Source organism: Bison bison, unplaced genomic scaffold (assembly GCF_000754665.1).
Source record: "Bison bison bison isolate TAMUID 2011002044 unplaced genomic scaffold, Bison_UMD1.0 scf7180017864260, whole genome shotgun sequence".
Lineage (NCBI taxonomy): Eukaryota > Metazoa > Chordata > Mammalia > Artiodactyla > Bovidae > Bison > Bison bison.
In genome coordinates, this window is record NW_011494832.1 from 1324674 (window position 1) to 1351496 (window position 26823).

A 26823-nucleotide genomic window follows, 5' to 3' on the forward strand; every position below is an offset into this window, starting at 1 on the left:
ACCTAAATATTCGATGCTGTGTTGTGTCACTGAGTCGTGTCTGACTCTTTGCAACCCCATGGACTGTAGCCTGCCAGGCTCCTCTGTCCATGGGGATTCTCCAGGCAATAATATTGGAGTGTATTGCCATGCCCTCCTCCAGGGGATCTTCCCAACCCAAGGATTGAACCCAGGTCTCCCTCATTGCAGACGGATTCTTTACTGTCAGAACACGGGGAACCCAATACTTGATGCTATTCAGATAATATGAGCTTCTATTTCCTCTTGATTTTTTAATGTTTTAGTCATAGTTTAAAAGTAATATATGTCTCCATTACAAAAAGTGGAAAAGGCAGGTAAGTATAATAAGGTCACACAATTACCCTACTATTAACATTGTGAATTTACCACAACAAAATTAGGATTATATTGTATTTAGTTTTTATATCCTGTTTTCATGCAAAAATATTACTGTTTCACATCACTAAATATCCTTTTAAAGCATAATTTTAAAGAGTGTAATAGTCTCTTGACTAAATATGCCATAATTTATTAATGAAACGCCTCTACTTATATATAGCATTCATGTCATTGAACTAATTATCTCTTTTACTTTAATAGCTTCATAGAGATTTTTGAGTCAACAGAGGAACATTTTCAAGCTTTTGAGATATTAGTCCTTATAAATGTAACCAGTCTCTAGTCATACCATATTGTGTATGGATACCCTCTTAATCCCGTTCAAGCTCTTTATTCTAGACCTTCTTTATGTTTCTTGGGCTCTGATACCCCACATCAGCATATTCTCCAAGTAGTTGATCTCTTTACCCTGCAAGGCTGGGTCACTCTCACATGTGGTCCTCTCCTTACCCTTCCCACAAGGTCCCCTTCTATACCCCTCTTTGGTTGATAACCCACCATGGTTACCCCTGTGTGTCAGAGTCTCTGACACCCTGCTTTGCATGCGCCACCCCGCCCCCGGCCCCGGGAACTCTGACCCATCTAATGGCTGTACTCCTGAATTGTTTGGGAGAAGCAGAAGAAAGAGAAAGGAGGTTATGCAGTTTGAAGACTTAACGAAGGGCCTTGCCAACGGCATAGCATTATGCCTAGTATGTTGTATATATTTGGTGGCAGGGTGTGTGTTTGTTTGTATATTTAATTCTTCTCTCCTGATCCTGAGATTTGGTGGTGAAAGAGAAAATACAAACATGTAACTCAGCTGATTCCCAGCTGACTGTTTCTAATACCAACTCATCTGCATTTGCTCTTCCTGGTGTCCCTAATTTAACTCATTCTGGTTGATTCTGTATTGTCTCCCCGACTGGTTATTTCTTACCTTCATCGTTCCTCATTTCCTAAACTGCCAGCTTCCATATTTCAGCTAATGACTTGGCCTCTGTTTAAATGTGATCAAGATTATTTGACGTGAATTTGTTTATCTAATAACTTCAAAATGTTTCAATATTTGTAGCTGTCTTTACCTTCTTTCTTAAAACTCCTGGTTGCCATTTATTATAGTATATTAATATGTATATTATACTCCCTTTATATATATAAATATAATGCTTTAATTATCATATATAAATATATTATACAATCTCTTCCTACCTAATTTTTCTAAGTCTCCTTACTTGATTTCGATAATTCTTCCCTCCAGTTGAATATTTGTCCTTCTTACTAACTTTACTTTGATACTTCTCCTCTCCAGTTGAATATTTACCCTTCTTAATATTTTGTTCTTGATCTCATTAAGTTATTCTATTCCTCTAGATTATCAAATTGACCACATAATGTCAAAACACCTAGTTTAAGCTTCTGAGTTCCAATTTTTTTTTTTTTTTTACCTTTTCAACTCTCTGATCTCAGACATAATTCCTAGCTGTCCTAGAGCTCCAACAGCTTTTCTCAAACCTGTGGGGTTTTTTTTTTTAATTCCATGCCGTGGTTAGTGATACCTATACAGTTCAAGATACTTAAGCCAGAAATTGTCATGTTACCTCTTTCCCATGCCCCCATATCCAGTAAGTTTCCTGTTATACCTTTTGTCTCACAAATATTGCTCATTTTCAGACCAACTCTCAGTGATGTGTAAGATGATAGTCCTTACTTCATTCTGAAGTCCTGCCTTCATTACTTCATGTGAATTATAATGAACTCTGAGTATTTTTTCTTTGGATTTATAATGTCTTAGAAGCACATTCTACCACGATCATCTCTCTTTATTGAATTAAAGAATACCCTTCAAGACTTTTTTTCTAAACTTGAATCAGTGTTTTTACTATATCATTAACTGGCTTTTCTTAGGCAATAGAAACTTGGTCATGATTCATGATTTGATAATATGTATGTGGCCTGTAATACACTATTCTTAGGGTTAATCCAGGTAAGGGAGTAGTTTTAGATGATGTATAACCTAGCAGAATCTGTGGGAAGACGTGAAATGGCCTTAGCTGTTATTATTAATAATGACTGGAATCTTTGCTAATTAGCCAGATTTTAATATCTGTAGATGAGGATGTGTTTTCAAACTTTGATGTTTTAATCCAAATGCCAGAGGCCGGGTAGATATGTTGTAATTTAAAGTGGGTTAAATTTCATAAATCTGTTTTCTTCCTTTAAAGTTCTATTCTCCATCTAAAAAGACTTTTTACTCTTTAAAAAAAAAGGAAGTTTTATTTTTTACTTTGCCTTCTACTTAAGCAGCTTTGCTTTCTGTAGTAAGACTTTTGGTATAATATGATTCTGGTAGTAATTGATAGCAAAAGAAATAAATGACAGTTGAAGCAGAGATTGCCAGGAAACCTCTTTGCTTATGATTATTCCTATTTATTCTGTGATTTAAACTTCTTTCCCCAATTAGGATACAGGTATCCCCCACTTGTTGAAAGTGTGGTGTACACCACTTGCTTTTATAAAAGGCCTACATTGGGTTTGTTGCTATCCACCCTCCCCAAAAAATCCAGAGTATTTTCACTTTTATGAAAAAAGGAGAAAAGTGAAAATAGCATCCAGCGTTTGTTTTGCAGTGAGTGAGCTGTTCAAGGGGCCGCACACACCCCAAGCAGCAAGAATGCACCGCCAAACTCCTTCCCCAGGAACAACGTGAAGCATCCCAGCTGCCACTGCTTTGAACTGTGCCTGTGAGCATCTGTGCTTTATCTCGATTTATTTTGTGCCTCTATTAGCAAGATGTGTCCTAAGATAATTGAGTCTTCATTTTTCATTTTAAGCCATTTTGGCCTATAAACAGTTTCATAGGAATGCTCTACTTTCAGAGAGTGGGAGAAATCCTATCCTAACTTTGAATGCTTACCCATTTTAGGTTCTTCTCTTGCCCCCAAAAATAGAATTATAGGGCAGTATTTTAATTATTGGGTTAAAAGGCTTCCATGATTTGGCTTGGGCTTCCCTCGTGGCTCAGACAGTAAAGAATCTGCCTGCAGTGTGGGAGACCCGGGTTCAGTCCGTGGGTTGGGAAGATCCCCCGGTGAAGGAAAAGGGATACTCACTCCATTATTCTTGCCTGGAGAATCTCATGTACAGAGGAGCTGGCAGGCTCCAGTCTGTGGGGTCTCAAAGAGTCAGACATGACTGAGCTGCTGACACTTTAACACTATGACTTGGCGTCTCATATGATTTTAGAGTTCTAAAACTGATTCAGAAGAGTTAAAAAGTTCGTAATTTGGTAGTTGTTACACATTCAAAGGAGTTGCTAACTCATGCCATGTCTTTATGCCACACATTTTTTTCTGACATTATCATCACTCATAGTTTATATTGTGTAATGAAATGATTTAACTTCTTCATTTGATCCTCATCATTAAAGTTACCTGAGTGACTGACAATTATAGGAGGGTGTCTGTATGTATGTAATGGACAATCAGAAACATTGGACAATATGTTGATTAAAATAAGACATTGTGAAAAAGCAAGAGAATAGGATAAGAGAGCATATAATTGGAGACGTAATGGGAATTTGCTATTGAAGATACATAGCAGGTTAGAAGGAGAAGGCAATGGCACCCCACTCCAGTACTCTTGCCTGGGAAATCCCATGGACGGAGGAGCCTGGTAGGCTGCAGTCCATGGGGTCTCGAAGAGTCGGACACGACTGAGCGACTTCACTTTCACTTTTCACTTTCATGCATTGGAGAAGGAAATGGCACCCCACTCCAGTGTTCTTGCCTGGAGAATCCCAGGGACAGGAGCCTAGTGGGCTGCCATATACATACTACTCTACATAAAATAGACAAACAACGAGGACTTACTGTATAGCACAGGGAATTATATTCAATATCTTGTGATAACATATAATGGAAAAGAACTTTTAAAAGAATATGTGTGTGTGTGTATACATACTATATACTAACTGGATCACTTTTTTGTTTACCTGAAAGTAACACAAGATTGCAAATTAACTATACTTCAATTAAAAATGGTTATAAAATTAAATTTTAAAGTTTAAAAAGGTCAAAAGAATTAGTTTCCACTAATTCTGGGGAGAGATTTATCTGGAAGCTAATAATCCTAATGATTTTAAATGATCCTAATTGTTTCTTTAGGATTTTTTAGTAATATGAACAGAAGTACCATATGATTTCAGAATGTCTACCATGACAACATAATTTTTTTTATTATAGATGTAAATTTTCTTTCACTGGTGATCAGTATTCTGAGATCTACTGTTTGGTTCAGTAACTTCACTTCTGTTGGTTTGCTCAATGCACCCCTCCGTCTCATGTTTCTTACCATCCTTGTAGACAGATCATTGTGAGAGTGGAAGCCATGTAGTTTAGTTGTCTGGGTAAATGAGATTTTGGGTGTTGACAGTTCTGGTTTCACTAATAAACTGTATGTAATTCTAGAAAAATTTTTTCTTGGTTATTAAGGAAAGGATACTTAACTTTACACCGTCATTTGCTTTTTTTCTTAGTACCTTCTGCCTCGACATTTCCAGCTATCCTTTTATTTCTACTTTTTTCCATAGTAGCACTGAGTCTTTTCTCTTCCCATACTGGTACATAAAAAAAAACTATCTCTGGTCATCCAAATTATCATTAGTGAATCTAAATGTTGTCATACAACCTAGAGGGGTGAGTTGTTGGGGGAGAGTGGGAGGGAGGCTCCAGAGGGAGGGAATATGTGTATACTTACAGCTGTCTTACATTGTTGTATGGCAGAAACCAACACAACATTGTAAAGCAGTTGTCCTCCAATTAAAACTTTAAAAAAGTTGTCCTGATTTAATTTAAATATAATTAACTTCATCAATTTAAAAATGAGGTATTTGAGGCCTGGAGAGATTGAGATTTGCCAAGAAAGGAAAGAACTAACCTTCACAGAGCACTGACAGTATACCAGACACAATCATTTTATATTCCAGTTCTGTGAAATATGTTCCGTTTCCCCCATTTTAAAGAATCTCAGAGGTCGAGAAACTTGCCGAGGACCGTGAGACTAGTCATGGTGGAGGCAGGATGAAAAGCCAGTTCTCTTGCAGAGTCCAGGGTCTCTTCTAACTCCTGTCAGCAAACATTAAGAGCTGATCAACTAAGTCAGTGCAGGAACATAGGATTAAGAAACCAAAACTTATAAATATAACAAAGGATATATTCTGATTGATAACTTTCATTTTTATAAAAAGACTCGAAAACTAATTATCGTGAGTTGTACTGGAAATCAGTTATCTAGAGATTCTTTAGCCTCTCGTCTTGTGCCTTTAACAGACACTCTTGCTGACAAAGGCAGGCTTCATTTGTCCTGGCACGTGATTGGCCTTTGATGTTTGTTGAATGAGGCCAAGCTTGGAGAGGATTGGGCTCTGTGTTACCTTTTAAAATATTTACTTATTATTATTATTTTTTTTTTATTGTGGCATGTGGAATCTTTTAGTTGTAGCATTTGGGATCCAGTTCCTCGACCAGGGCCTGAACCCAGGCCCTTTGCTTTGGGAGCATAGAGTCAGAGCCACTGGACCACCAAGAAGTCCCACCTTTTTAAACCTAATTTGGTGTTTGTGAGAATTAATAGCCTACTTTCCAGAGTTTCTGAAATGAGATTGCAAAAAAATGAAACTGAGCATGAAAGTAGTAGGAAAAATTAAGGCTCTAACATAGTATTATGGAATGCCCATTCATTAATGAAAGAGCTGAGTGTTTAAAGTATGTGTGCAAATCTGGGCCTCCATTTGCCCTGCTTATATTTATTTGTGAACTCTCAATCTTTTATTTAAGCACTTCATGTAATTAACTGTTGGTAACTACATTTTTGAAACAACACCTTCTCTTTAGCCTCCTGATATCTGATCCACTGTTCTTGTGAATGTGATGACCTAAGTAGTAATCAGATCACCCAAGAGTAGCTTTTCAAATTGTTTTTCAGAGGTATTTCTTTTCTGGAATCATAACTGGTACATATTTCCCACTTCACCATTTAATTACCTAGTTTTTAGTATTTGTATTCTCGATACCTTCATTTTCATTATAATTTCTTTTCCGGAGAAGCCAGAGCCAAATGGCAGACACCTGGACAAAGACAGTCTTTTTCTTTACCTACCAATTCTTTCCTCTCATTCCCCTCCATTCCTGACTGTCCCTCCCACCTCTCCCTCTCCTTGTCCCACCCCTCTATTTCTCTTCCCTATTTTGTCTCAGTATATAGAAAAATAAAAACTAGAATGATTACAAGAAGAGGTAGATGATTCCTTGCAAAGATAATATTCATTGACAGAAACGTATTAGTTTCTTAGATAACCAATTCAAATTACTTTGTGGTTCACTAGACCTGTGTTAGACTCCTGCTTTATAAAAATAGCACATATCCATTGTAGGGAGAAAAAGTGATACAGTATCAGTGAATATAAAGCAGAAAGTAAAAGTGCTGTTCTTTTCTGTACTTTCCAGAGATACTATTAATGGTTTTAATATATCTTTTTGAAATGTCTGCTCTCTCTATATATTTATATACATGTTTAATGTAGTTAATTAGCTCCATCCATTTGCCTTTTATAAGTAGGTCTTCAGAATGTCATAAAGCAGTTAGTTCAATTTTAGTGTGCTTGATACTACTAAATTATAATATCTCAATTTCTTTTCTCCTTTTTTCCTTAAAATTATTTTTTTAACCACTTTCAGGACACTGGTCCCTCGAATATTTTCTTTATTTTTTAATTGATTTTTTAAACCAATCTTAACATTTGCATCATACGGCTTAGATGCAGTTGAAATAATTGATTAAAAGTGCTTCCAGGAGTGTTATGTTCTGAGTAGGAATTAAAGCCTGTGAGGAGAAAATTTAGAATTATGCTTGCTGTCATTATGGGGAGTATTGTAAATGATCCATATAAGATTAAAAGACCTCTTGTTGAAGATACAGAATGCATCTATAGAGGGCAAAATGTTTGGTCTTCTGGGACCTGGTGAAAAAGGCTGACTGCTGATTAGCTCTGGTTGGATAAGATTACACTAGAGGCTTAAGGCGGAGAAGGCGATGGCACCCCACTCCAGTACTCTTGCCTGGAAAATCCCATGGATGGAGGAGCCTGGTGGGCTGCAGTCCATATGGTCGCCAAGAGTCAGACATGACTGAACGACTTCACTTTCACTTTTCACTTTCATGCACTGGAGAAGGAAATGGCAACCCACTCCAGTGTTCTTGCCTGGAGAATCCCAGGGACGGGGGAGCCTGGTGGGCTGCCGTCTATGGGGTCGCACAGAGTCGGACACGACTGAAGTGACTTAGCAGCAGCAGCAGCAGAGGCTTAAGGTGTTCGGGGCATCTGTGGGAGTAATAATCAGAGCATTAATAAAATTTGCTTTTTGTAGCCAGGCACCAGAGAATGAATGTTACTTTCTTAACATGTATAAAACTGTTGGCTGCACATCAAATGTTAATCAGAATTTGTGTCCTCTCTTATAATACAATAGAAGCAATGTTTTTCCCTCCTTAAAGCACAACATCACATGGAGAATATGGTCAAAATCATGGAACTACTCATACGTTAATTATGTAGGTATTTGTCTACCAGTAAAACATTATTTGCCTATATATCCTTTTGTTCCTACAGAATGTTAGGTGCTTTTCTAAACACGCAAACAGTGGAGGCATCTTGTAGGTCAGGGGAGAGCAGTTAGGCAGTTAGGAGGTAGCTAAAATTTGAAAGTGGCCAAAATATTACATATTTCTCAGTTAAAGAACATATTATCTGATTAAAATGCCATCTCTGTTAGACATGTGTTACTACTGAACTTCTGTTAATATTTTGTATGGTATTAAAATGTAATGTAGTTATTGTCTTCCTGATTTTTCACAGAACTGTATTGGAACTTGACCTTGACATTTAATTTTTTGTAGAAGAAATAAATACACAAGAGAAACAGCTATCAAGGTTAGGTGATTTAGTCAAGTCTGTGTAGTATGTATGAGTTAGAAATAGCATGTAACCTTTGGAAAACTTGTCAAGTTTTGTTTTTTTTTTTGTACACAGCTCCGCAAATTATTCTTGATCTATGACCTTAAGTCTTGAGAAGTTTGTTCTTCTCTTCAGTTTGTTTCACTTCTCTTTTTGGTCTGTTACGATTGACCGTAGATTATGTTTCTTTCAAGGGAAAAGCTTGACCCCAGCCGCATGTGTTCCAGTCTTCTATCTTGCCAGATTTCAGGGTGGAATAAAGTGAGGCTTTAGGTCAGAAAGGAGTCTTCCCTTCTGAATTCCTTTCTTGTCCCTTCTAGTGCCCTGCCACCACCCTGGTTTCATGATGCTTCTGAGGTCCTATACACATATCCCAGGATGCAGTTTTCAGAGACAGTTAAGCCTGAATTCATATGTAAGGGTAGTTTGTTAATGGCATTATATATTACTAAGCAGAACCCTGAGCATTTCCTGAAACACCTGTGGTTAGCTTTAAAGGCTCCTATCTCGTAGTTTTCTTCAATAAATGAGGCAGTCTGTTTATGTAACTAAAGGGTCTGCTCTGGTATTATTTTCAAAACAAAATGAAAACTAAACAAAAGAGAACTGATGTTTCCACTTTAGAGAAATTTAAATGCTTGTAATTGAAAATGACACTTAAACCTGGTTTAAAACAACAAAAAAGATCCCACAAGGTGTTCTCTTATAGCAAAAGTTGTGCCTCCTCTCATCCATGAAATCTTTGAAGAAAAGTTGATTACCCAGTAAAACAAGCCATCATTTTCTTTTTTATATTTTTATAGCAATATTCTGCATCACCATTCTGCTGTTTGCAAGAATTTCAGCCTTCAAAAAACTTTTCCACTTTTAACCACTGCTTCTGCAAGGTTTATTAGACTTTCTACACCTTTAAAATATGAAGCTGTTTAGTAGCGTACTGTGGTTCTACTGGCATGCTTTTTTGAGTTGGTCTGTTGTACATGCATTATTTTCCCTGACTTTAGAACCGTGGGGTATATATTCCCATGCCCATATTCTTGAGTCATCTTGAAATAAAAACACTTGGATCCCCTTGTGATCAAGTTAAGCATGGTCAGACTCCATGCGTCCATTGCAGGGAACTAACATCCATCCCTAGTCAGGGAACTAAGATCTCTTATGCTGCATGGCACAGCCAATAAATTAATTACTTTAAAAAACAGAAAACAAAAACCACCACAGTTCTTTTTAAAGAGAGCCTAGTGCATTGTTTTGTACCTGTAAACAAAATACTGCCAAAATAATTATTAAACATATTGGTACCTGTGTCTGGGAAATCCCATGGGCAGAGGAGCCTGGTGGGTCATGGTATATAGTACAAAAGAGTTTTATGTGACTTAGCTACTAGGGTTTCCCTGGTGGCTCAGATGGTAAAGAATCCGCCTGCAGTGTGGGTGACCTGGGTTTGATCCTTGGGTTGGGAAGATCCCCTGAAAAAGGGAACGGCTACCCACTCCAGTATTCTTGCCTGGAGAACTCCATGGATAGAGGAGCCTGACAGGCTGCATACAATCCATGGGGTTGCAAAGAGTCAGACACTACTGAACGACTTTCAGCACTTACTCACTAGCTACTAAACAATAACAACAAAACCTACTATTTATTGGTTTTGGTTATTGTTTCACTGAAGAGTATGCAGTGCACTGAAATAGTTACATATTTAAAAAAAACAAATGTTGATTGAATTAGCCCAGTCATTCTGAATTATCATGTTAGAGCAGAATTACTCCTATGGAATCTATATTCTGATACTTATCTTTATAATTTTAAGAAAGATGATTGATTGAATTCAGAATTTAAGAGAGTAAGGGGAAGCTAGTCATCTCAGTTCAGCACTACCATTAGGACTAGCCATTCGGTTATTGCTTACCTAGGACCTAATAATCATGCTTTATAGAGACTGATGGCAGTTTCGGTTAAGTATGTGTGACTTGGTCTACATGTTAAAGGATTTTAATTTGCAGGGTATTAGTATATCATAAAGTGGTTTTTAAAATAAGAAACAAGTCACAGGAAAGTGATGAAAAAGAACAGTATTTCAAGGAACAGAGAAATTAGAATAAATAAGATTAACATGTAAGAGAGAATAACAGAAATGAAGGGTACTTACAGAACAGCCCCAGGTACTGACTGGATGTCTGGGCATTTCTTTCTCTCTGCTAGAAAATGTGTAAAAGCATGTACATCTTTAAAAAGGCTTTGTAAAAGTCACACCTTTAAAAAATGATTTAATATTTTTTTAACCTCCTTTATGTCTATCTTTAAAATATTATCAGCTTATCAATTTGTTGTTTCTTGAAATGAGATTTTAAAAAGAATGGGTAGAAAAGAGGATTTGTGGGTAGAAAGATCTTTTAAGTCAGAAAATACTTTCTTGAATTTACTCATGTCTTTGCCTGTCTCTGGTCACTGTCTCCAGTCTCTAAATTGTAATTATCTGAAGTAATTTTAATTTCTCAGAATTCTAATTTTCAATTAATGCTCATAATGAAAACTGTTAAACTATAGGCTTTTGACCCATTTCAGTGTCCTCTTGAATATAGGAAATTGAGTGGAAATTGGAGATAATAGGAGGCAAGAGAAAAGAACTTGGTTAGGAACAGTAAGAATGGTTTGTTCATCCTGCCCAAATAAAGGTGTATTCAGAGAACTTTCCAGCATGTAAGAGTAATAGGCACAAGTTACAAGGAATTCTACTTCTTGATGCTTTCTCTGTGTCTTCAGTTGCTTTTCTGACTTTATTTTTCAACTTAAACCTTAATCTAAGTGGATAATTGTGGTCTACCTGCTTATCAATTTTTACTTCTGTATAATATTGATATTTTTTCTTTAAAAATAACTCCATAAAGAGTTTTTTCTTGAATGTACCAGGGCTTTAACAATTATGTTAGTTTAAAATAAAAGATTGCCTAGGGTCATTGCCCTAGGCTTATAAACTTCAGTAGTGTATCAAAATCATCTAGAGGGATTTTAAAAACAGATTGTTGAGTATGAAATCTGTATTTCTGATTCAGTAATTCTGAGGTGAAGACAGTTGGCATTTCTATCAAGTTTTGAGATGGTGCTAAAACTGCTGGTCCTACAAGCTTTCTTTGAGAACCACTGCCATACAGCACTGGTATAGAAGTATGAGACAGAGCTGGGTCTAATCTGTGTTGAATGGACAACTTGTTGCTTGTAATTCAACAGAGTTGTACTTGTTGGATGGGCTCCAATAATGATCATTTAATGTAGTACTGTTTTTATTTTATTTTTATAGATTGGAGCATATGATCAACAAATATGGGAAAAATCTGTTGAACAAAGAGAAATCAAGGTAACGAGTTTATTTTGTATATTCTATAAATTGATTATTAACCATAGTTAATTTAATATCTTTCTGCAGACCTTTTAAGGTACAAATTAATAGTACTCATTCTGTCCACACTTGTATATAACAAAGTAAAGTCTTTTATGATGGTATATTCATGTGTCTTCACCTCTGATTTTTCTTTTTGGGATCTTTAGCATCTTTCTGTTTTGTTTTAATTTAATTTCTAATGATTATTTTTTGTCAGCTTTTTTCCCCTTTCACTTGTCACCTTATACTTCTAGTTTACTTTTCCTCCCTTTTGATGCTGTCATTGCTCTGTACAGTTTATTAAACTGGTAAGTGTTTCAGGATTTTTCCAGCCTGAGTGATACTGTGCAAACGTTGCTCTGCTTAATCGAGATCTGCTTTTTGGTGCTACTAACAATGACTTGGACGCAAACAGAGTCGCTGAAAAGTTGGTCATTTTTGGAAAGAATTTAGGAAAATAAAACATTAATTAAAATGTTTCTATAGTTCGCAATTTCTTCTTGAACATGTAATCATTTACAGTGATAAGATATCCTCATAGGCTACCTTGCTAGCATGAAGACTATTTTTTAACTAAATTTGTTTTGTTTCTCAGCAGTCACACCTTTTCAGTAATAAGATTTATATTTTTCATTTGCATAGATGATACTAATCAGTGTTTTCCTGCACGAGCTAAACTTAATATTGGCCCAGAGAATGATACTTTAGTTGCTTTATATTTTGTACAAAAAGTTTACATTAAATTGAAAACCCGTGTCTATATTTGCTTAAAAATCTGTCAAAAAAAAATCTAGTGTTTAGACAAACTTAGTCATCTAGAATAAAGAGCAAGACTCTACCGTTTGTCAGTTTTAATCTTTGAACTGTTGTCATGAAGAGTTAATACAGTCAACAAAGTTGCAGTGAGCACTTGCTATGTCTTGAATATAGGATTAAATCATGGGGACAAAAAAGATAAAGTATACTATAATTATGTAGACGAGATACATGATTACAAACGAGATAGATTCAGTTGAGAGAGGGATGTATAGTTCTCTGTTAGGGTACAAATTTGAGAAGCACTGCTAGTGAGGTTAGGAAAGATTCACAGACGAAGTGACTCATGAGTTGAGTTTGACACACATTAGTGAGAATGAGGAAAACATTCCAGACAGAATGAAGAGCTTATGAAAATAAACAGGATGGAAGGAGCATGACTGACTGAGGAATCCTCAAGGAACTTGATGGGTAATAGGTTGGATGGAAGAAGGCAATTAGAGTGATGTGGAGAAAAACAAGAAAGGAAAATGAAGTCAGATCTTGAAGAGGCTTAACTGCTTTACCCAAGAGTCTAGACATAATCTAGAAAACAACGGAAGAGACATGAAAGAATTTTAAGCAGAAAAGGTTATCTGGTTAGATTTCTATTTCAACAACTTCACTAAGGCAGCACTAAGTATGGTGGGAAATATTAGAAGAGGAGCAGATACATAATTCTGTTTTAGAAGTATTCAGGGTACTTGGCAGAGAGATTGGGGAGTCCTCAGTATATAAAGTATGTATGTCTGTATATATGTATATGTATGTACCTGTGTGTTAAGTCGTTCAGTTGTGTCCAACTCTTTGTGACCTCATGGACTGTAGCCCACCTAAGTCATCTGTTCATAGAATTCTCCAGGCCAGAATACTGGAGTGAGTTGCCATATCCTTCTTCAGGGAATCTTTCTGACCCAGGGATCAAACCGGATCTCTCACATTGCAGGCAGATTCTCCACGTGTATATGTATGAAAGTGAAAGTGTCTCAGTTGTGTCTGACCCTTTGTGACCCCATGGAATGGTCCTTGGAATTCTTCAGGCCAGAATACTGGAGTGGGTAGCCTTTCCCTTCTGCAGAGGATCTTCCCAACCCAGGGATCAAACCCATGTTTCCTGCATTTCAGATTGATTCTTTACCAGCTGAACCACCAGGGAAGCCCAAGAATACTGGAGTGGGTATCCTATCCCTTCTCCACCGGATCTTCCCGGCCCAGGAATCAAACCGGGGTCTCCTGCATTGCCAGCTGAGCTACCTATGTGTGGGTGGTTTTTTGTTGTTCAGTGGCTAAGTTGTGTGCCTGGGTGTTATGTAGATTATATATGGTACACATTATACAGATATGGCCATACGACTCAGTGGATTTTTACATTGAATGATGAGAGAAAAAAGCTGAGAACAAAACATTGGGAAACAAGATTTAACAGATAGGTTTATTAAAAAAAAAAGAGAGATGTAAGTGAAGGAGGAAAGAGAAATGAGAGATCACGAAACAATAGTCTGAGAATGTCACAAAGAGGTGGAATAGTCAAAAATATTAGCAGAGAGGTCTACTAAGATGCTTTAAAATGCTCTTTGACAGTCATTAACTTGTAGGGCAGGAAATGTTAACTACCTTAAGAAATTGTGTTACCGGTTGGCACACTTGGATGTTTTTGAAATTAACTCCCCTCCCCAAATCTGTCTGCCTATGTGCAGTTTTTTAGCTTTAAGTGCTCATGACAAATTACTATTTTACTTGTGTAATCTCCTCATTTTTAATAGATCTATTTTAATGCCTAAATAGAAGCTAAAGTAAGGGAGGATTATATCAGTTGGTACTTGGTGTGCTGGCAGGATGAACTTAGGGAAGGCTAAGACTTATAACTTGTTTCTGAAATATGTCTTCCTTTTAAAGATAATACTTTGAAATAGTAACTGAAGAATTAAAACTTACTTTTGTTATTTTGCATTAAAAGGCTCAATTTGTTGACAAGCCTCAAAGCACATTCCATTCTTATTAAATGTTCTATTGAAAGTAAGCTATTTATAGTGTAAAATAATTTTGTTATTTATTCTATGGAAGGTAGAGAAGTTGTGTAACTGGTGTATTAATGTTGATACTTGATTAAAAAAACAAAAACACTGTACCTGTTGTGTTTAGAGAATACCATTACAAATGTATTGACTTTGTCCTTTTATATAATTAGTTCTTTTATTATCTGTCAAAGTAGTGAGCAACAATTAAAGGAAACCATGAAAATATATTTCTTGAAAATTATTTTTATATAAAGACCCTAGCTGATACTGCTAAAGTGTAAAGTCTCTTGTAAATTGCAAGTTATTTTTTTCTTAAACATTTTAGAAATTATAACTGAAAACTATAGTTTTCTGTTCCCCTTGACCCAAATTTAAAAGTAAATATGGAATTTCCCTGTTTTAGTACCCACTAGCGTTGTAAAGTTTCAACAAAACAAACTCTGTTGTTTCAAGTCATTAAAGGGATGGGGGAAACTAAATAGGATTTCCAGAAAGTAAAACTGTGGTTAGTATATATTTCAATAATATATATTCAATAAAGAATATATTATGTGAATTCTTGGCAATTGTATTCATAGTACTTATTTCTACTTTCTGGTTAAACCAGTAGTTTAAAAAATCTTGCTAAAACTAAGTTAGTTTTCATTTTTTGTTTGTTCACTTAAACTTCTTGAAGGCTCATAATTTTTTTTAGTACTGAAAGCTATGCTGTTTTGTGTAAGTGTAGTTTACTCAAAACCAATTTAAAGTTGTCCGACTTAAAATATCTACTTAATTAGAATCACATGTTATAAATGACCTTGGTACTAATATCTTTTGTTTTTGTGAATAAAGTCACTAATGTTAGAAGATTTATCAATAATAATTTTCTATATCCTTTTTTTTAAACCCTTTAAATACTGATAGGCTACCTTGAAGGGTATTGTCGACTGTGCTGTGACTTTACAATGCTATGATTTCACTTTGTAGCTCAAAATTATGCTATGACTTTACAGTGTATGATAGTTCAAAATGTTTTAATAAAATATAAGAAATTAATCACATTTAAAAGGCCAAGTAGAATAAGCATGTTGAAAACAACATAATTGCATAAATCAAAATACTTTACTATTTCTCTTATAAGGACTTGAAGTTCTTAAAACAGTCTTGAGGTAAAGTTTAGGTATACACCAGTAAATTAGGCTTCAGATTTGTTATAAACATTAGCAGTAAGGTTATTTTCAAAGTGCTAGAAAAGCAGTTTATGAAAGATATAAGTAAATGAAAATATGTTATTGTTTTCAAATTTATTGGCACTAATGAAGGTAAAATAGCATAATAAACTTCATGCCAAATTTAAATAATGTTTGATCAGTGAATTTTTTGTTTAAATATGTTTTACTAGTTTACCTTTCCAATTTGCAAAATATTGGGAGTGATTTACAGCCTATGAATGACACTGTCATGACATTAAAGTGGGAAATGACATACAGATAGTTGTTTTTTGTGATGTGCAGTAGTTAATGTTCTTTCAGCTCACCGTGAATGCTGATTTAGTGAATACTGACTGTTGTTCTTAGGAGGAATACAGAATTAAGTTCCTGCAAGCCCCTAGTCACAACAGTTGTCAGCTAATCAATATAAAACCTTGTTTAAATGACATCTGATTTAATATATGGTGTTGATTCATTAACACTGAACTAACAGGAAACATCTCATGCCTGAACAGAGCTTATCTAACACATTTTCTCAGTGAGCCACGTCACAGCCTTCATGCACTTAGGGATGCTAGATCACCTGTCAGCACTATCTCAGTGACCATTTCAACACAACATTACCAACAGAAAGCAAAAGATTTGACGCTGAATAGATTGTGAAAAGGAACTGAAACAAGAGAGCTAAACAAGAAGGCAGAGTGATGCCTTGTTTGATCTCAGCTGGGAATGTGAACATTGAGTGACTCAAATTGTTTGCCACTCTCACTGTGTATGTCTGCAAATGACCGCAAGATCACAGCAAATATTGATTTTAGGGACAAATTAATTTTACCATATAGGTGAGCTTGCAGGTATGGACTCTATGAATATCAGTATTGACTACATGTAAGATGATCATGGCTGTGTCTTCAACTCTGACCCTTTCTTTCTTTTGTTTTTGTATCTGTGGGTAGTTTGCATCTTCACACGGACAGACTATTTGAAGGAGTTCCGAGGTTAATTGCATCTTGATTTCAGGGTACATTTTTGGTTTAAACATCTCAGTTAATTTTGAGCTCAAATGTCCTATTCTCTGTTTCAGATAAAAATGTTACTTGATTAAATTTTTATTTTAAGGGGTCATTATTACTTAGATTAGGACTAAACAAAGGATTTACTTTATAGGTACTTGGTTAATTGAAGGAACAATAAACAAATCTTTGAAACACTAGGTCATCTCTCAGCACTTGGATTCCAAGGAGTTTAGCCTGGGCTCCTCCAATTCTTAACATCCTAGTCTTAAGTTATAAAGCATAATTTATTTTTTGATAGTTTTTTTTTCATCAATTTTGATCTCTACTCCTACTCTAACTCAGTACACTGATGCAGAAACTTAATCTTAGTTCAATAATTCCAAGTTGAAACTAATTGATTTCATGATTTCTGCTTTCTCCTTCCTCCTCCTCTGGGGCATGGCATCTAAGTTATGAGGTGATAAGGTGGCATTGTGGTCTGGTTAGTGGTTGGCATGTGAAGACAGTAGCAACCCTGAGATGTGCATCGTCCTCTCTGGTCTCACCCTACATGTTGGCATCTGCTAAGAAGTCTGCATTGCTGTCTGTCCTCAGCTCTGTGACCACTGCTTCCTTCAGCATTGCCTCCAGCATCACACCTTAAAGGCCCTTTAGGGCCACTGTTCTCCCAGCCAGCTTCAGCACTTTCCTGTGCAAAACAAGGGCCACCTCGGTCTCCTGGACCATCTCAGGCTGTACATCTAAATTGGTGGTGATAGTCTTTGTTTTAAAATTACGCTTTTAGTAATAAACAGACCCCATGTGTTACATACATCCCTAAAGTTATTCTTTTGGAAATAATAAAATTTATTACACTACTGTTGTGTTCCGTTTGTCACAAATATATGTGTTAGTTTTTGTCTATTAAAGTTTTTCTTCTTAATCGAAATCTGTAGGCATTGATTTTGGGTATTAAAAATGTACATGTGTTGAATTTCAATACTACTTTTTTGCTGAGTTAAAATCGACATATAACATATTAGTTTCAGGTGTAAAACATAGTAATTCGATATTTTTATATATTGAGAAATGATCCCATAGTTAAGTCTAGTTTAAATAATTATCCCCATACATACTTATGTATTTTTTTTCTTGTGATAAGAACTTTAAAGATCTACTCTCTTATCAATACTACTTTTAATATGTTATAGGGGTTAAGGAATAAACCAAAGAAAACAGCCCATGTGAAACCAGACCTCATAGATGTTGATCTTGTAAGAGGTGAGTCTTGAATAACCAAATATTTAATGAAATTAGAAACTGTCCTCGAAGCAACAGAGTTCAAAATGGGTTAGATGTATATGTTTGCAGGAATAAAAGCAATGTGAGGCTAAATGAAGTTAGAAGTAGTATTAAAAAAGAGAGCGTGGAGACCTTTAAATACCATTGACTAGTCTTTTCTCTCACTAAAAATCATTCCAATTAATAAGTGTAACAGAAAAGCAGCTCATATTTGCTTAGCAGACTATGAAGCTTGTTATAAACATTAAAGTGGTATTTTTAATTCCTAACTGAAACTGACATTTGAAAACTGTCTTGTATTTATAAAATATGTAGGAGAAATTTTGCTGTTATTTCAGTTAAAAATAGTTCTTTTCAAAGTACCTGAGTCAATATAAAGGCATATGTGATTTTTTAAAAAATGTTTACTACCCACAATTGGACAGTTGACACCCATAGTACAAAAGAAATAATATGTTGTATTGTTCTTCAGATGTTTAAATTTTTTTCTTTAAGGAAATTAAGAAATAATAAATGTTGTCTTTCATTTTGCATTACTTTTCTTAGGGTCTGCATTTGCTAAGGCAAAACCCGAAAGTCCGTGGACTTCTTTAACTAGAAAGGGAATTGTTCGAGTTGTATTTTTTCCCTTTTTCTTCCGGTGGTGGTTACAAGTAACATCAAAAGTCATCTTTTTCTGGCTTCTAGTCCTTTATCTTCTTCAAGGTACAAAATGAAGGAAATGCATTTTGCTTTTAACTTTCAGCATTTTTTTTTTTTTTTTGGTTAGGATTACTAAGGCTTTGTTATTTTTAAAATATACTGCTACTGAGTATGGAAGAAAATTTATTGTGATGCTTCATTTAATAAGACACAAATAGTTTGGGATTAAAAATGTTTAAGAAAGCAAAGTAGTTATTTTCCAAAATAATTTTATGATAATTTGAATGTGTGGATTGCTAAAGAAAAATACAAATTGAGAGGATTTTTAAAAATTACAGAATCTCTTCCAAATGTACCCCTACATATATGGACACACGAGTCTTTTTTTATGAAGCCTTAGGGTTCATTCTTCCTTTCTCAGCAGTATTCTTTTTTTTCCCTTAACCACTGTTTTCTGAGACTGTTCTCATTCTGGGTTAAAATTCTGTGTACCATGTCTAAGAGCTTGTTACAGATGCTCATTTAATACAACCATCCAGTGAAGCATGGGTACTATTAGTATGCCTAGCCTATAGACAATGGGACCTGAAGGACCTGCAGGTCCAAAGTTACATACTCAGCAAGTGTGGCGGTCCAGGTTCAAGTCTAAGCAGTCTGACTTCAGAACCACACGCTTCACAGCTCTGTAATGTTGCATCCCAGCACAGCAGTGTTCCAGTGCACAGTCACAACAGCAGTATACAGTGCAAAACGCACAACACTCTAGAGCATTTACAGCCTAAAAGAAGAAATTGCTCACATTTCTTATCACTCTGACAAAGCAAACATTTTAATTTGGTTGATACCTTGTTAATGTTTTTAGTATCTTATATATATATTTTTAAACACAATTGTATTCCTAAGGGGCTTCCCTCATGGCTCAGCTGGTAAAGAATCCGCTTGCAATGTGGGAGACTTGGGTTTGATCCCTGGGTTGGGAAGATCCCCTGAAGAAGGGAAAGCCTACCCACTCCAGTATTCTGGCCTGGAGAACTCCATGGATTGTACAGTCCATGGGGTCGCAAAGAGTTGGACATGACCGAGTGACTTTCACTTTCTTTCTATCAAAAAACACTAATTAAAAGATATCTTTTAAGTAAATGAAAACAATAAAAACAAAAGACTTATTTAGGTTATTTAAGCTTGTGTATGGAGAAGGCAATGGCACCCCACTCCAGTACTCTTGCCTGGAAAATCCCATGGATGGAGGAGCCTGGTAGGCTGCAGTCCATGGGGTCGCCAAGAGTTGGACACGACTGAGCGACTTCACTTTCACTTTTCACTTTCATGCATTGGAGAAGGAAATGGCAACCCACTCCAGTGTTATTGCCTGGAGAATCCCAGGAATGGGGGAGCCTGGTGGGCTGCCGTCTATGGGATCGCACAGAGTCGGGCACGACTGAGGCGACTTAGCGTATGTATATATATATCTTATATACTTAAGAGGGAGTGAACTTGAAGTTATCCTGCAATGTTTTCTAGTTTACCTAGAGGAGAACACTTTATTCTAAAGTGGTCAGAAATTGCAATTGCTTATTAGAGTAATAATTAATCAGTACCATTCATTGTAACTACTGTGCCTTGTACTTTTTTGATATTATTGCTTTATTGTATTTGAGGACAAACAAGTTTCCAGTGTAATTAGAAGGTCGTATATTGTGGCTGAAATTCACATATTGGCTTGCCTAAATTAAATAGGGAGCATAGCTTAGATTAAGCATGAAAACCAGATATTTTTCAGTTCCAAACCAAAGTTTAACTTTATTAGTGTTTATAAGTGATGGCCACTGACGTCTTCCGTGGTAAAGCTTAGTTTAAAAAGTGCCTTAACCTGTTTCAAGTCACACAGCCAGTGACAAAGCCATGATAAGACAAACCCTCAGCAATCTGAGTGCCTTTAGAAACCCCTGTGCTTCTGCCTCTTTGCATACTGAGCAGAGTATAGTGCTCTGAATTATGTCCTCATTCTCCCACCTTCTTGTCCTGAAGAGTAGAAAGAATTGTGTGTAGTCAGACTGGGTTTTACATAGCTACAGTTTTTCACTTCAGTCACATGCCTTTTAAATATCTCAACTATGTATTTTCAGCTTCATCCTACTTATTGCTTATGTCATTTCTCTCCTGGATCACTGCCAAGAGCTCTTGTGTCTTTTACTTTCTGTCCATTTACCTTTTGGGCTTCCCTGGTGGCTTGGTGATAAAGAATCCACCTGCCTTTCAGGGGACATGGATTTGATCTCTGGGTCAGGAAGATCCCCTGGAGAAAGAAATGGCAATCCACTCCAGTATTCTTGCCTGGGAAGTCCCATGGACAGAGGATCCTGGGGGCTACAGTCCATGGGGTTACAAAAGAGTCAGACACGACTTAGTGACTAAACATACACACACACACATTTACCTTTTACATTACAAATCTAAACCAGCCACTCAAGTTTTAAATCTTAATTATCTTTGCTTTCAAGATAAAGAGCCAGTTTTTCAGTCAGTCTCTTAAATTTCTCAACTTTAACCAAACTAAACTGGTTCTGTGCTGTTTCTTAAACATTCTGTGCCTTTTTTGGTAACCTGTATGTTTTGGAGGTAACTCTTTTTGCCTGTGTAGCCCTTTCCCCTTTTATTTACTTAGTCCACTACTTATTCTGTGAGTTAGTTAACTTTTGAGAATTAGGTGTTAGAATTCCTTCATACCTCTCCAGTTGGCATGTCTTTTTTTATGTGTCATAGATATTCTGTTAGTCTGCTCAGGCTGCTATAATAAAATACTACAGACTGAGTGGCTTAAACAACAGACATTTGTATTCTCATGGTTATGGCAGCTGGAAGTCTAAGATCAAGGTGCAGTTAGGATTGGTGTCTGTCAGAGGTTTCTTTTCCTGTCTTGTAGATGGCTACCTTCTTGCAGTATCCTCACATGGCCTTTATTCTGTGCATGTGCTGAAAGAGATTTCTGGTACCTCTAGCTCTTATAGGAGCACTGGTCCTTTTGGATTAAGGTCCTACCCTTATGATTTTATTCAGCCTTCATTACATCATATAGACCCTATCTGTTAAGATGATCATGTTGGGGGTCAGGACTTTAACATACGGAATGGGGGTGGAGGGCACAATTCAGTTCATTACAGGGGTTTTAATTATTTCTTTATATGTCCCCCTTTTGCTTTAAGGAGGGTGTGTCTGTCATCTTACCAGGAATGAATGCCTTTAGATTTATATGTATCTAGTTTTCATTGCAGTGCTAAGGTGTGACTTTAGAGGCCACGTTGGCTGTTACTTAGTTCCAGGAGTTTATTTCTGAATGGCATGATTAGCCAGGGGCAAAGAAGTCTTGAAGAGCTTGTCTGAAGTAACTTTTATACTCATTTAAATTTAGAAAAATAATCTGGCAAAGAACAATGTTAGAACAGTTTTTCAAGTTTTTTTTTAAAGTTTTGAGGACATGACTATCAGATCTATAATTAAATGTCTTTTCTTTCCCTTTTTGTAGTTGCCGCAATAGTATTATTCTGTTCCGCTTCTAGCCCACATAGCATACCTCTGACGGAAGTGACTGAGCCAATATGGCTGATGCTGCTCCTAGGAACTGTGCACTGCCAGATTGTTTCAACGAGAACACCCAAACCTCCCCTAAGCACAGGGGGTAAAAGAAGAAGGTACTGTCTGTTTAAAAGTGATCTTTTTGTAGATTTCTGTAATTGGAATCCAGTATTGTTCTTGACTTGAATGAAATGTTATCTTGAAACAGTGAGCTTCAGTCAGAATCAGCTATTGAATAATTTAGTTTCTTTTATTTGCTCCAGAGCCATTTTGAGACCCCATACCTGTTCGTTTTTGGTTTCTTTCTTGAAGCTCATTGCTGAGGCATGTGATATCACTGTAGGGAATATATGTTAGTTGGAATTGCTAATAATTTCCACTATTACAGAACCTTGTGCTTAAAAGATGCTTTGGCAAAAACAAAGTCAAGGAAATTTTTTAGCTAAATTCCATTTATTATATGTCATTTGAAGCTGTTTAATATTGCCCTTTGATGAAGTAAGCATAGCAAGTCTTACTGGCCACTTAGCACAATGAAGTTCTGTTTTAAGGGTCTTTGGGAACAATTTCTCTTTTGAATATTGTTGCTAAGAGATTGTGACATTTGCTGTTTTGGAATATTGATTTAAGCTGTTTATTTAAAAAATAAATAATACCTAATTAGATAAGTAGCACTGCTGAACAGATAGATTATAAATCTCTCCAATTTAAATTTTCTTCTTCATCTGCAAATAAGTGGCATTCCAATAGGGAAGGGGTACTTCTGTAAATAATCTGCCTAGTGCTATCCTTACAACCTATGTCCACTGACTTGTCAGTATGAGCAAGAAACAATAACTTAACATTTATAGAAACTGGTCTTGAATATGTACTTAATATTTGGCATAACTTTTATGCATCAGCCTGAGTTTTACTGTGTATTCAAGTTCCTGTGTTTATGTTTTCCAAATTTTTAAATGTACTGTCGAGAAAGTGGTTATTAAATTTTAAAGTTACCTTCCACTGTTAATCTCTTCTAATGAAGGAAATTAAGAAAAGCAGCCCATTTGGAAGTACATAGGGAAGGAGATGGTTCTAGTACCACAGATAACACACAGGAGGGAGCAGTTCAGAGCCACGGTACAAGCACCTCTTACAGTGTTGGCGCTGTCTTCAGAGATCTCTGGCATGCTGCATTCTTTTTATCAGGGTTTGTATTTATTCAAGACTTTCTATGGCTTAGAAATGCACTGTCCCTTTTTTGGTACTACAGTCTTAATTAATGAGTACTAATGATTTTGAATATGATAGTCCTAGTGTGGATTTTATTTTTATAAATTATAAAGCTATATATAATGGAAAAAATAGAGACCATAAAATTCACTCTGAGATATATATATATGTATAAATACATCTGTATGAGAATGAAAATATACTATCAAAGTATATTTAGTATTTATCTTAGTTTCTTTTGTGATTTCTCAAGTACTGTTTTATTTCTATTAAATTGCTTATTTAATCTTCATCAGCACTGTAGGACAAATTGGCTTTGTTAATATACCATGTGAGTTGTATGACATTTTTAAAAAATTTGCCTCAATTACATAAAATTATCTGAAATAAAACATATAGGTATACGTATTGTTACTTGAAAGAATAAAATATATACTATAATACAAGATTCTGTTTTTTGTAGTTTGGGTTTTTTACTTAGTTTGTGCCATAATAAAAACTGATGAAAATTGCCAAGTTAATAAGTCAAGAAAAGGGATACTGCAGGTAACTTACTTTCAGTCACTTCTGGTAACTTCTCTGCTAGTATCATTGTTTTATCAAATGTGATTGTGTTCTTATGATAAAGTTTATCATGCACTATATAATTATAGTGCATATAATTAATTATATAATTAACCAGTTATATCCTGGGCGTATTCTTATTGATAGTAATTTGGGGAGAAATTTTCACAAATTTTAATAATTTGCAGTAATGTGGCATTAAGTTGATTCTCTGACTTTTCAACCACTTAGTCTTCTAGAAAATACATATTTTATATCAGTTCACTTCAGTTGCTCAGTTGTCTGATTCTTTGCCACCCCATGTACTATAGCATGCCAGGCTTCCCTGTCCATCACCAACTCCCAGAGCTTACTCACTCATGTCCATCGAGTCAGTGATGCCATCCAACCATCTCATCCTCTGTCGTCCCCTTCTCCTCCTGCCTTCAATCTTTCCCAGCATCAAGGTCTTTTCTAATGAGTCAGCTCTTTGCATCAGGTGGTGAAAGTATTGGAGCTTCAGCATCAGTCCTTCCAGTGAATGTTCAGGATTGATTTCTTTTAGTATTGGCTAGTTGGATCTCCTTGCAGTTCAAAAGACTCTCAAAAGTCTTCTCCAATACCACAGTTCAAAAGCATCAATTGTTCAGCAGTTAGCCTTCTTTATAATCCAACTCTCACATTCATACATGACTACTGGAAAAACCATAGCTTTGACTGTATGGACTTTTGTTGGTAAAGTAATGTCTCTATTTTTGAATATGCTGTCTAAGTTGGTCATACCTTTTCTTCCAAGGAGCAAATGTCTTTTCATTTCATGACAGCAGTCACCATCTGCAGTGATGTGATTTTGAAGCCCCCAGAAATAAAGTCTGTCATTGTTTCCATTGTTTCCCCATTTGCCATAAAGTGATGGAACTGGATGCCATGATCTTAGTTTTCTGAATGTTGAGTTTTAAGACAGCTTTTTCATTCTCTTTCAATTTCATCTAGAGGCTCTTTAGTTTTTCTTCGTTTTCTGTCATAAAGGTGGTATCATCTGCATATTTGAGGTTATTAATATTTCTTCCGGCAGTCTTGATTCCAGCTTGTGCTTCAGCCAGCCTGGAATTTCCCATGATGTACTCTACATATAAGTTAAATAACCAGGATGACAATACACAGCCTTGATGTACTCCTTTCCCAATTTGAAACCAGTCTGTTGTTGCATGTCTTGTTGCTTCTTGATCCGCATACAGGCTTCTCAGGAGGCAGGTAAGGTAATTCCCATCCCCTTAAGAATTTTCCACAGTTTATTGTGATCCACATAATCAAAGGCTTTAGCATAGTCACTGAAGCAGATGTTTTTCTGGAACTCTTGCTTTCTTCATGATGTTGGCAGTTTGATCTCTGGTTCCTCTGCCTTTTCTACATCTAGCTTGAACATCTGGAAGTTCTCATTCATGTATTTTTGAAGCCTAGCTTGGAGAATTTTATGAATATAAATAAATATCTCTTAATTTCTGACAGTGAAAATATGATAGTCTTATCACTGCAGAATCAAGTTTTTAAATGTTTCTCAGGACTTTCTGTAAGCAAGTATCAATGGCATAGTAGATACGTTTTACTTTGACGGGATCATTTAGATGTTTTGCTCATTTGAAACTGGTGTTGTATTATTATGTAGTATTCAGAATCCTCCTGCCTTTAGAATTCTGCCTTGTTTCTCTAGTCAAATGAGTTCCAGACTTTAATTTTCTAATCTTTTGGGGCTGTACCATGACTTTGACTCCTAGTTATTGATATTATGATGGCTAAATCCCTTTGGATTTATTCTCTTTAATCATGACAACTGTAATCTAACTTTCTAAAGAAGCACTGTTTTGAACTGTCTGATTTGGGATAGTTTGCCAGCATATGAATGAGACTGTTTTAAATACTGGGTATAAAAAGATCTTAAGAAAAATGTTAATTTCAAAAGTTCTAAACTGAGTTCTGGAATCCTGATGGTGTCTTGGTCTTCCAGGCTTTGATAAGACACAGAGTGCTTAAACTGAAATACCAACCGAGACTTAAAATTGTTTCCGGTGATAACAAGTTGAATTAGCATAACTGGTGGAAGAATAAATGCATAATCACACAAATATCTAAGCTTTGTGTTTGGTGAGTTGATGGTTTTCTGGAGGGTACAATGAAAACTGTATTTTTAATACCCTGTATTTATGTTCAGTTCAGTCGCTCAGTCGTGTCAAATCTTTGCGACCCCGTGAATCGCAGTACACCAGGCCTCCCTGTCCATTACCAACTCCCAGAGTTCACCCAAATTCATGTCCATCGAGTCGGTGATGCCATCCAGCCATCTCATCCTCTGTCATCCTCTTCTGCTCCTGCCCCTATCCTCTCCCACCATCAGGGTCTTTTCCAATGAGTCAACTCTTCGCATGAGGTGGCCGAAGTACTGGAGTTTCAGCTTCAGCATCATTCCTTCCAGTGAACATCTAGGACTGATCTCCTTTAGGATGGACTGGTTGGATCTCCTTGCAGTCCAAGGGACTCTCAAGAGTCTTCTCCAACACCACAGTTCAAAAGCATCAATTCTTTGGCACTCAGCTTTCTTCACAGGCCGGCCCTCACATCCATACATGACCACTGGAAAAACCATAGCCTTGACTAGATGGACCTTTGTTGGCAAAGTAATGTCTCTGTTTTTGAATATGCTATCTAGGTTGGTCATAACTTTCCTTCCAAAGAGTAAGCATCTTTTAATTTCATGGCTGCAATCACCATCTGCAGTGATTTT

The 26823-nt window shown here is 36.1% G+C and overlaps 1 protein-coding gene across 4 annotated transcripts in view; it reads left to right on the forward strand.

Moving 5' to 3' along the window:
• PHTF2 (putative homeodomain transcription factor 2) overlaps nt 1–26823 on the forward strand; it is a 150920-nt gene that overhangs the window by 25450 nt on the left and 98647 nt on the right. For 3 of the 4 annotated variants that reach the window (XM_010848099.1, XM_010848098.1, XM_010848101.1), the window contains exons 2-7: nt 11691–11747; nt 12068–12079; nt 17984–18053; nt 18621–18779; nt 22240–22405; nt 23314–23478. In XM_010848099.1, coding sequence (XP_010846401.1) covers nt 11691–11747; nt 12068–12079; nt 17984–18053; nt 18621–18779; nt 22240–22405; nt 23314–23478 — 629 coding nt within the window. The remainder of the gene's footprint in view (nt 1–11690; nt 11748–12067; nt 12080–17983; nt 18054–18620; nt 18780–22239; nt 22406–23313; nt 23479–26823) is intronic. The other variant, XM_010848100.1, reaches the window with a different exon arrangement.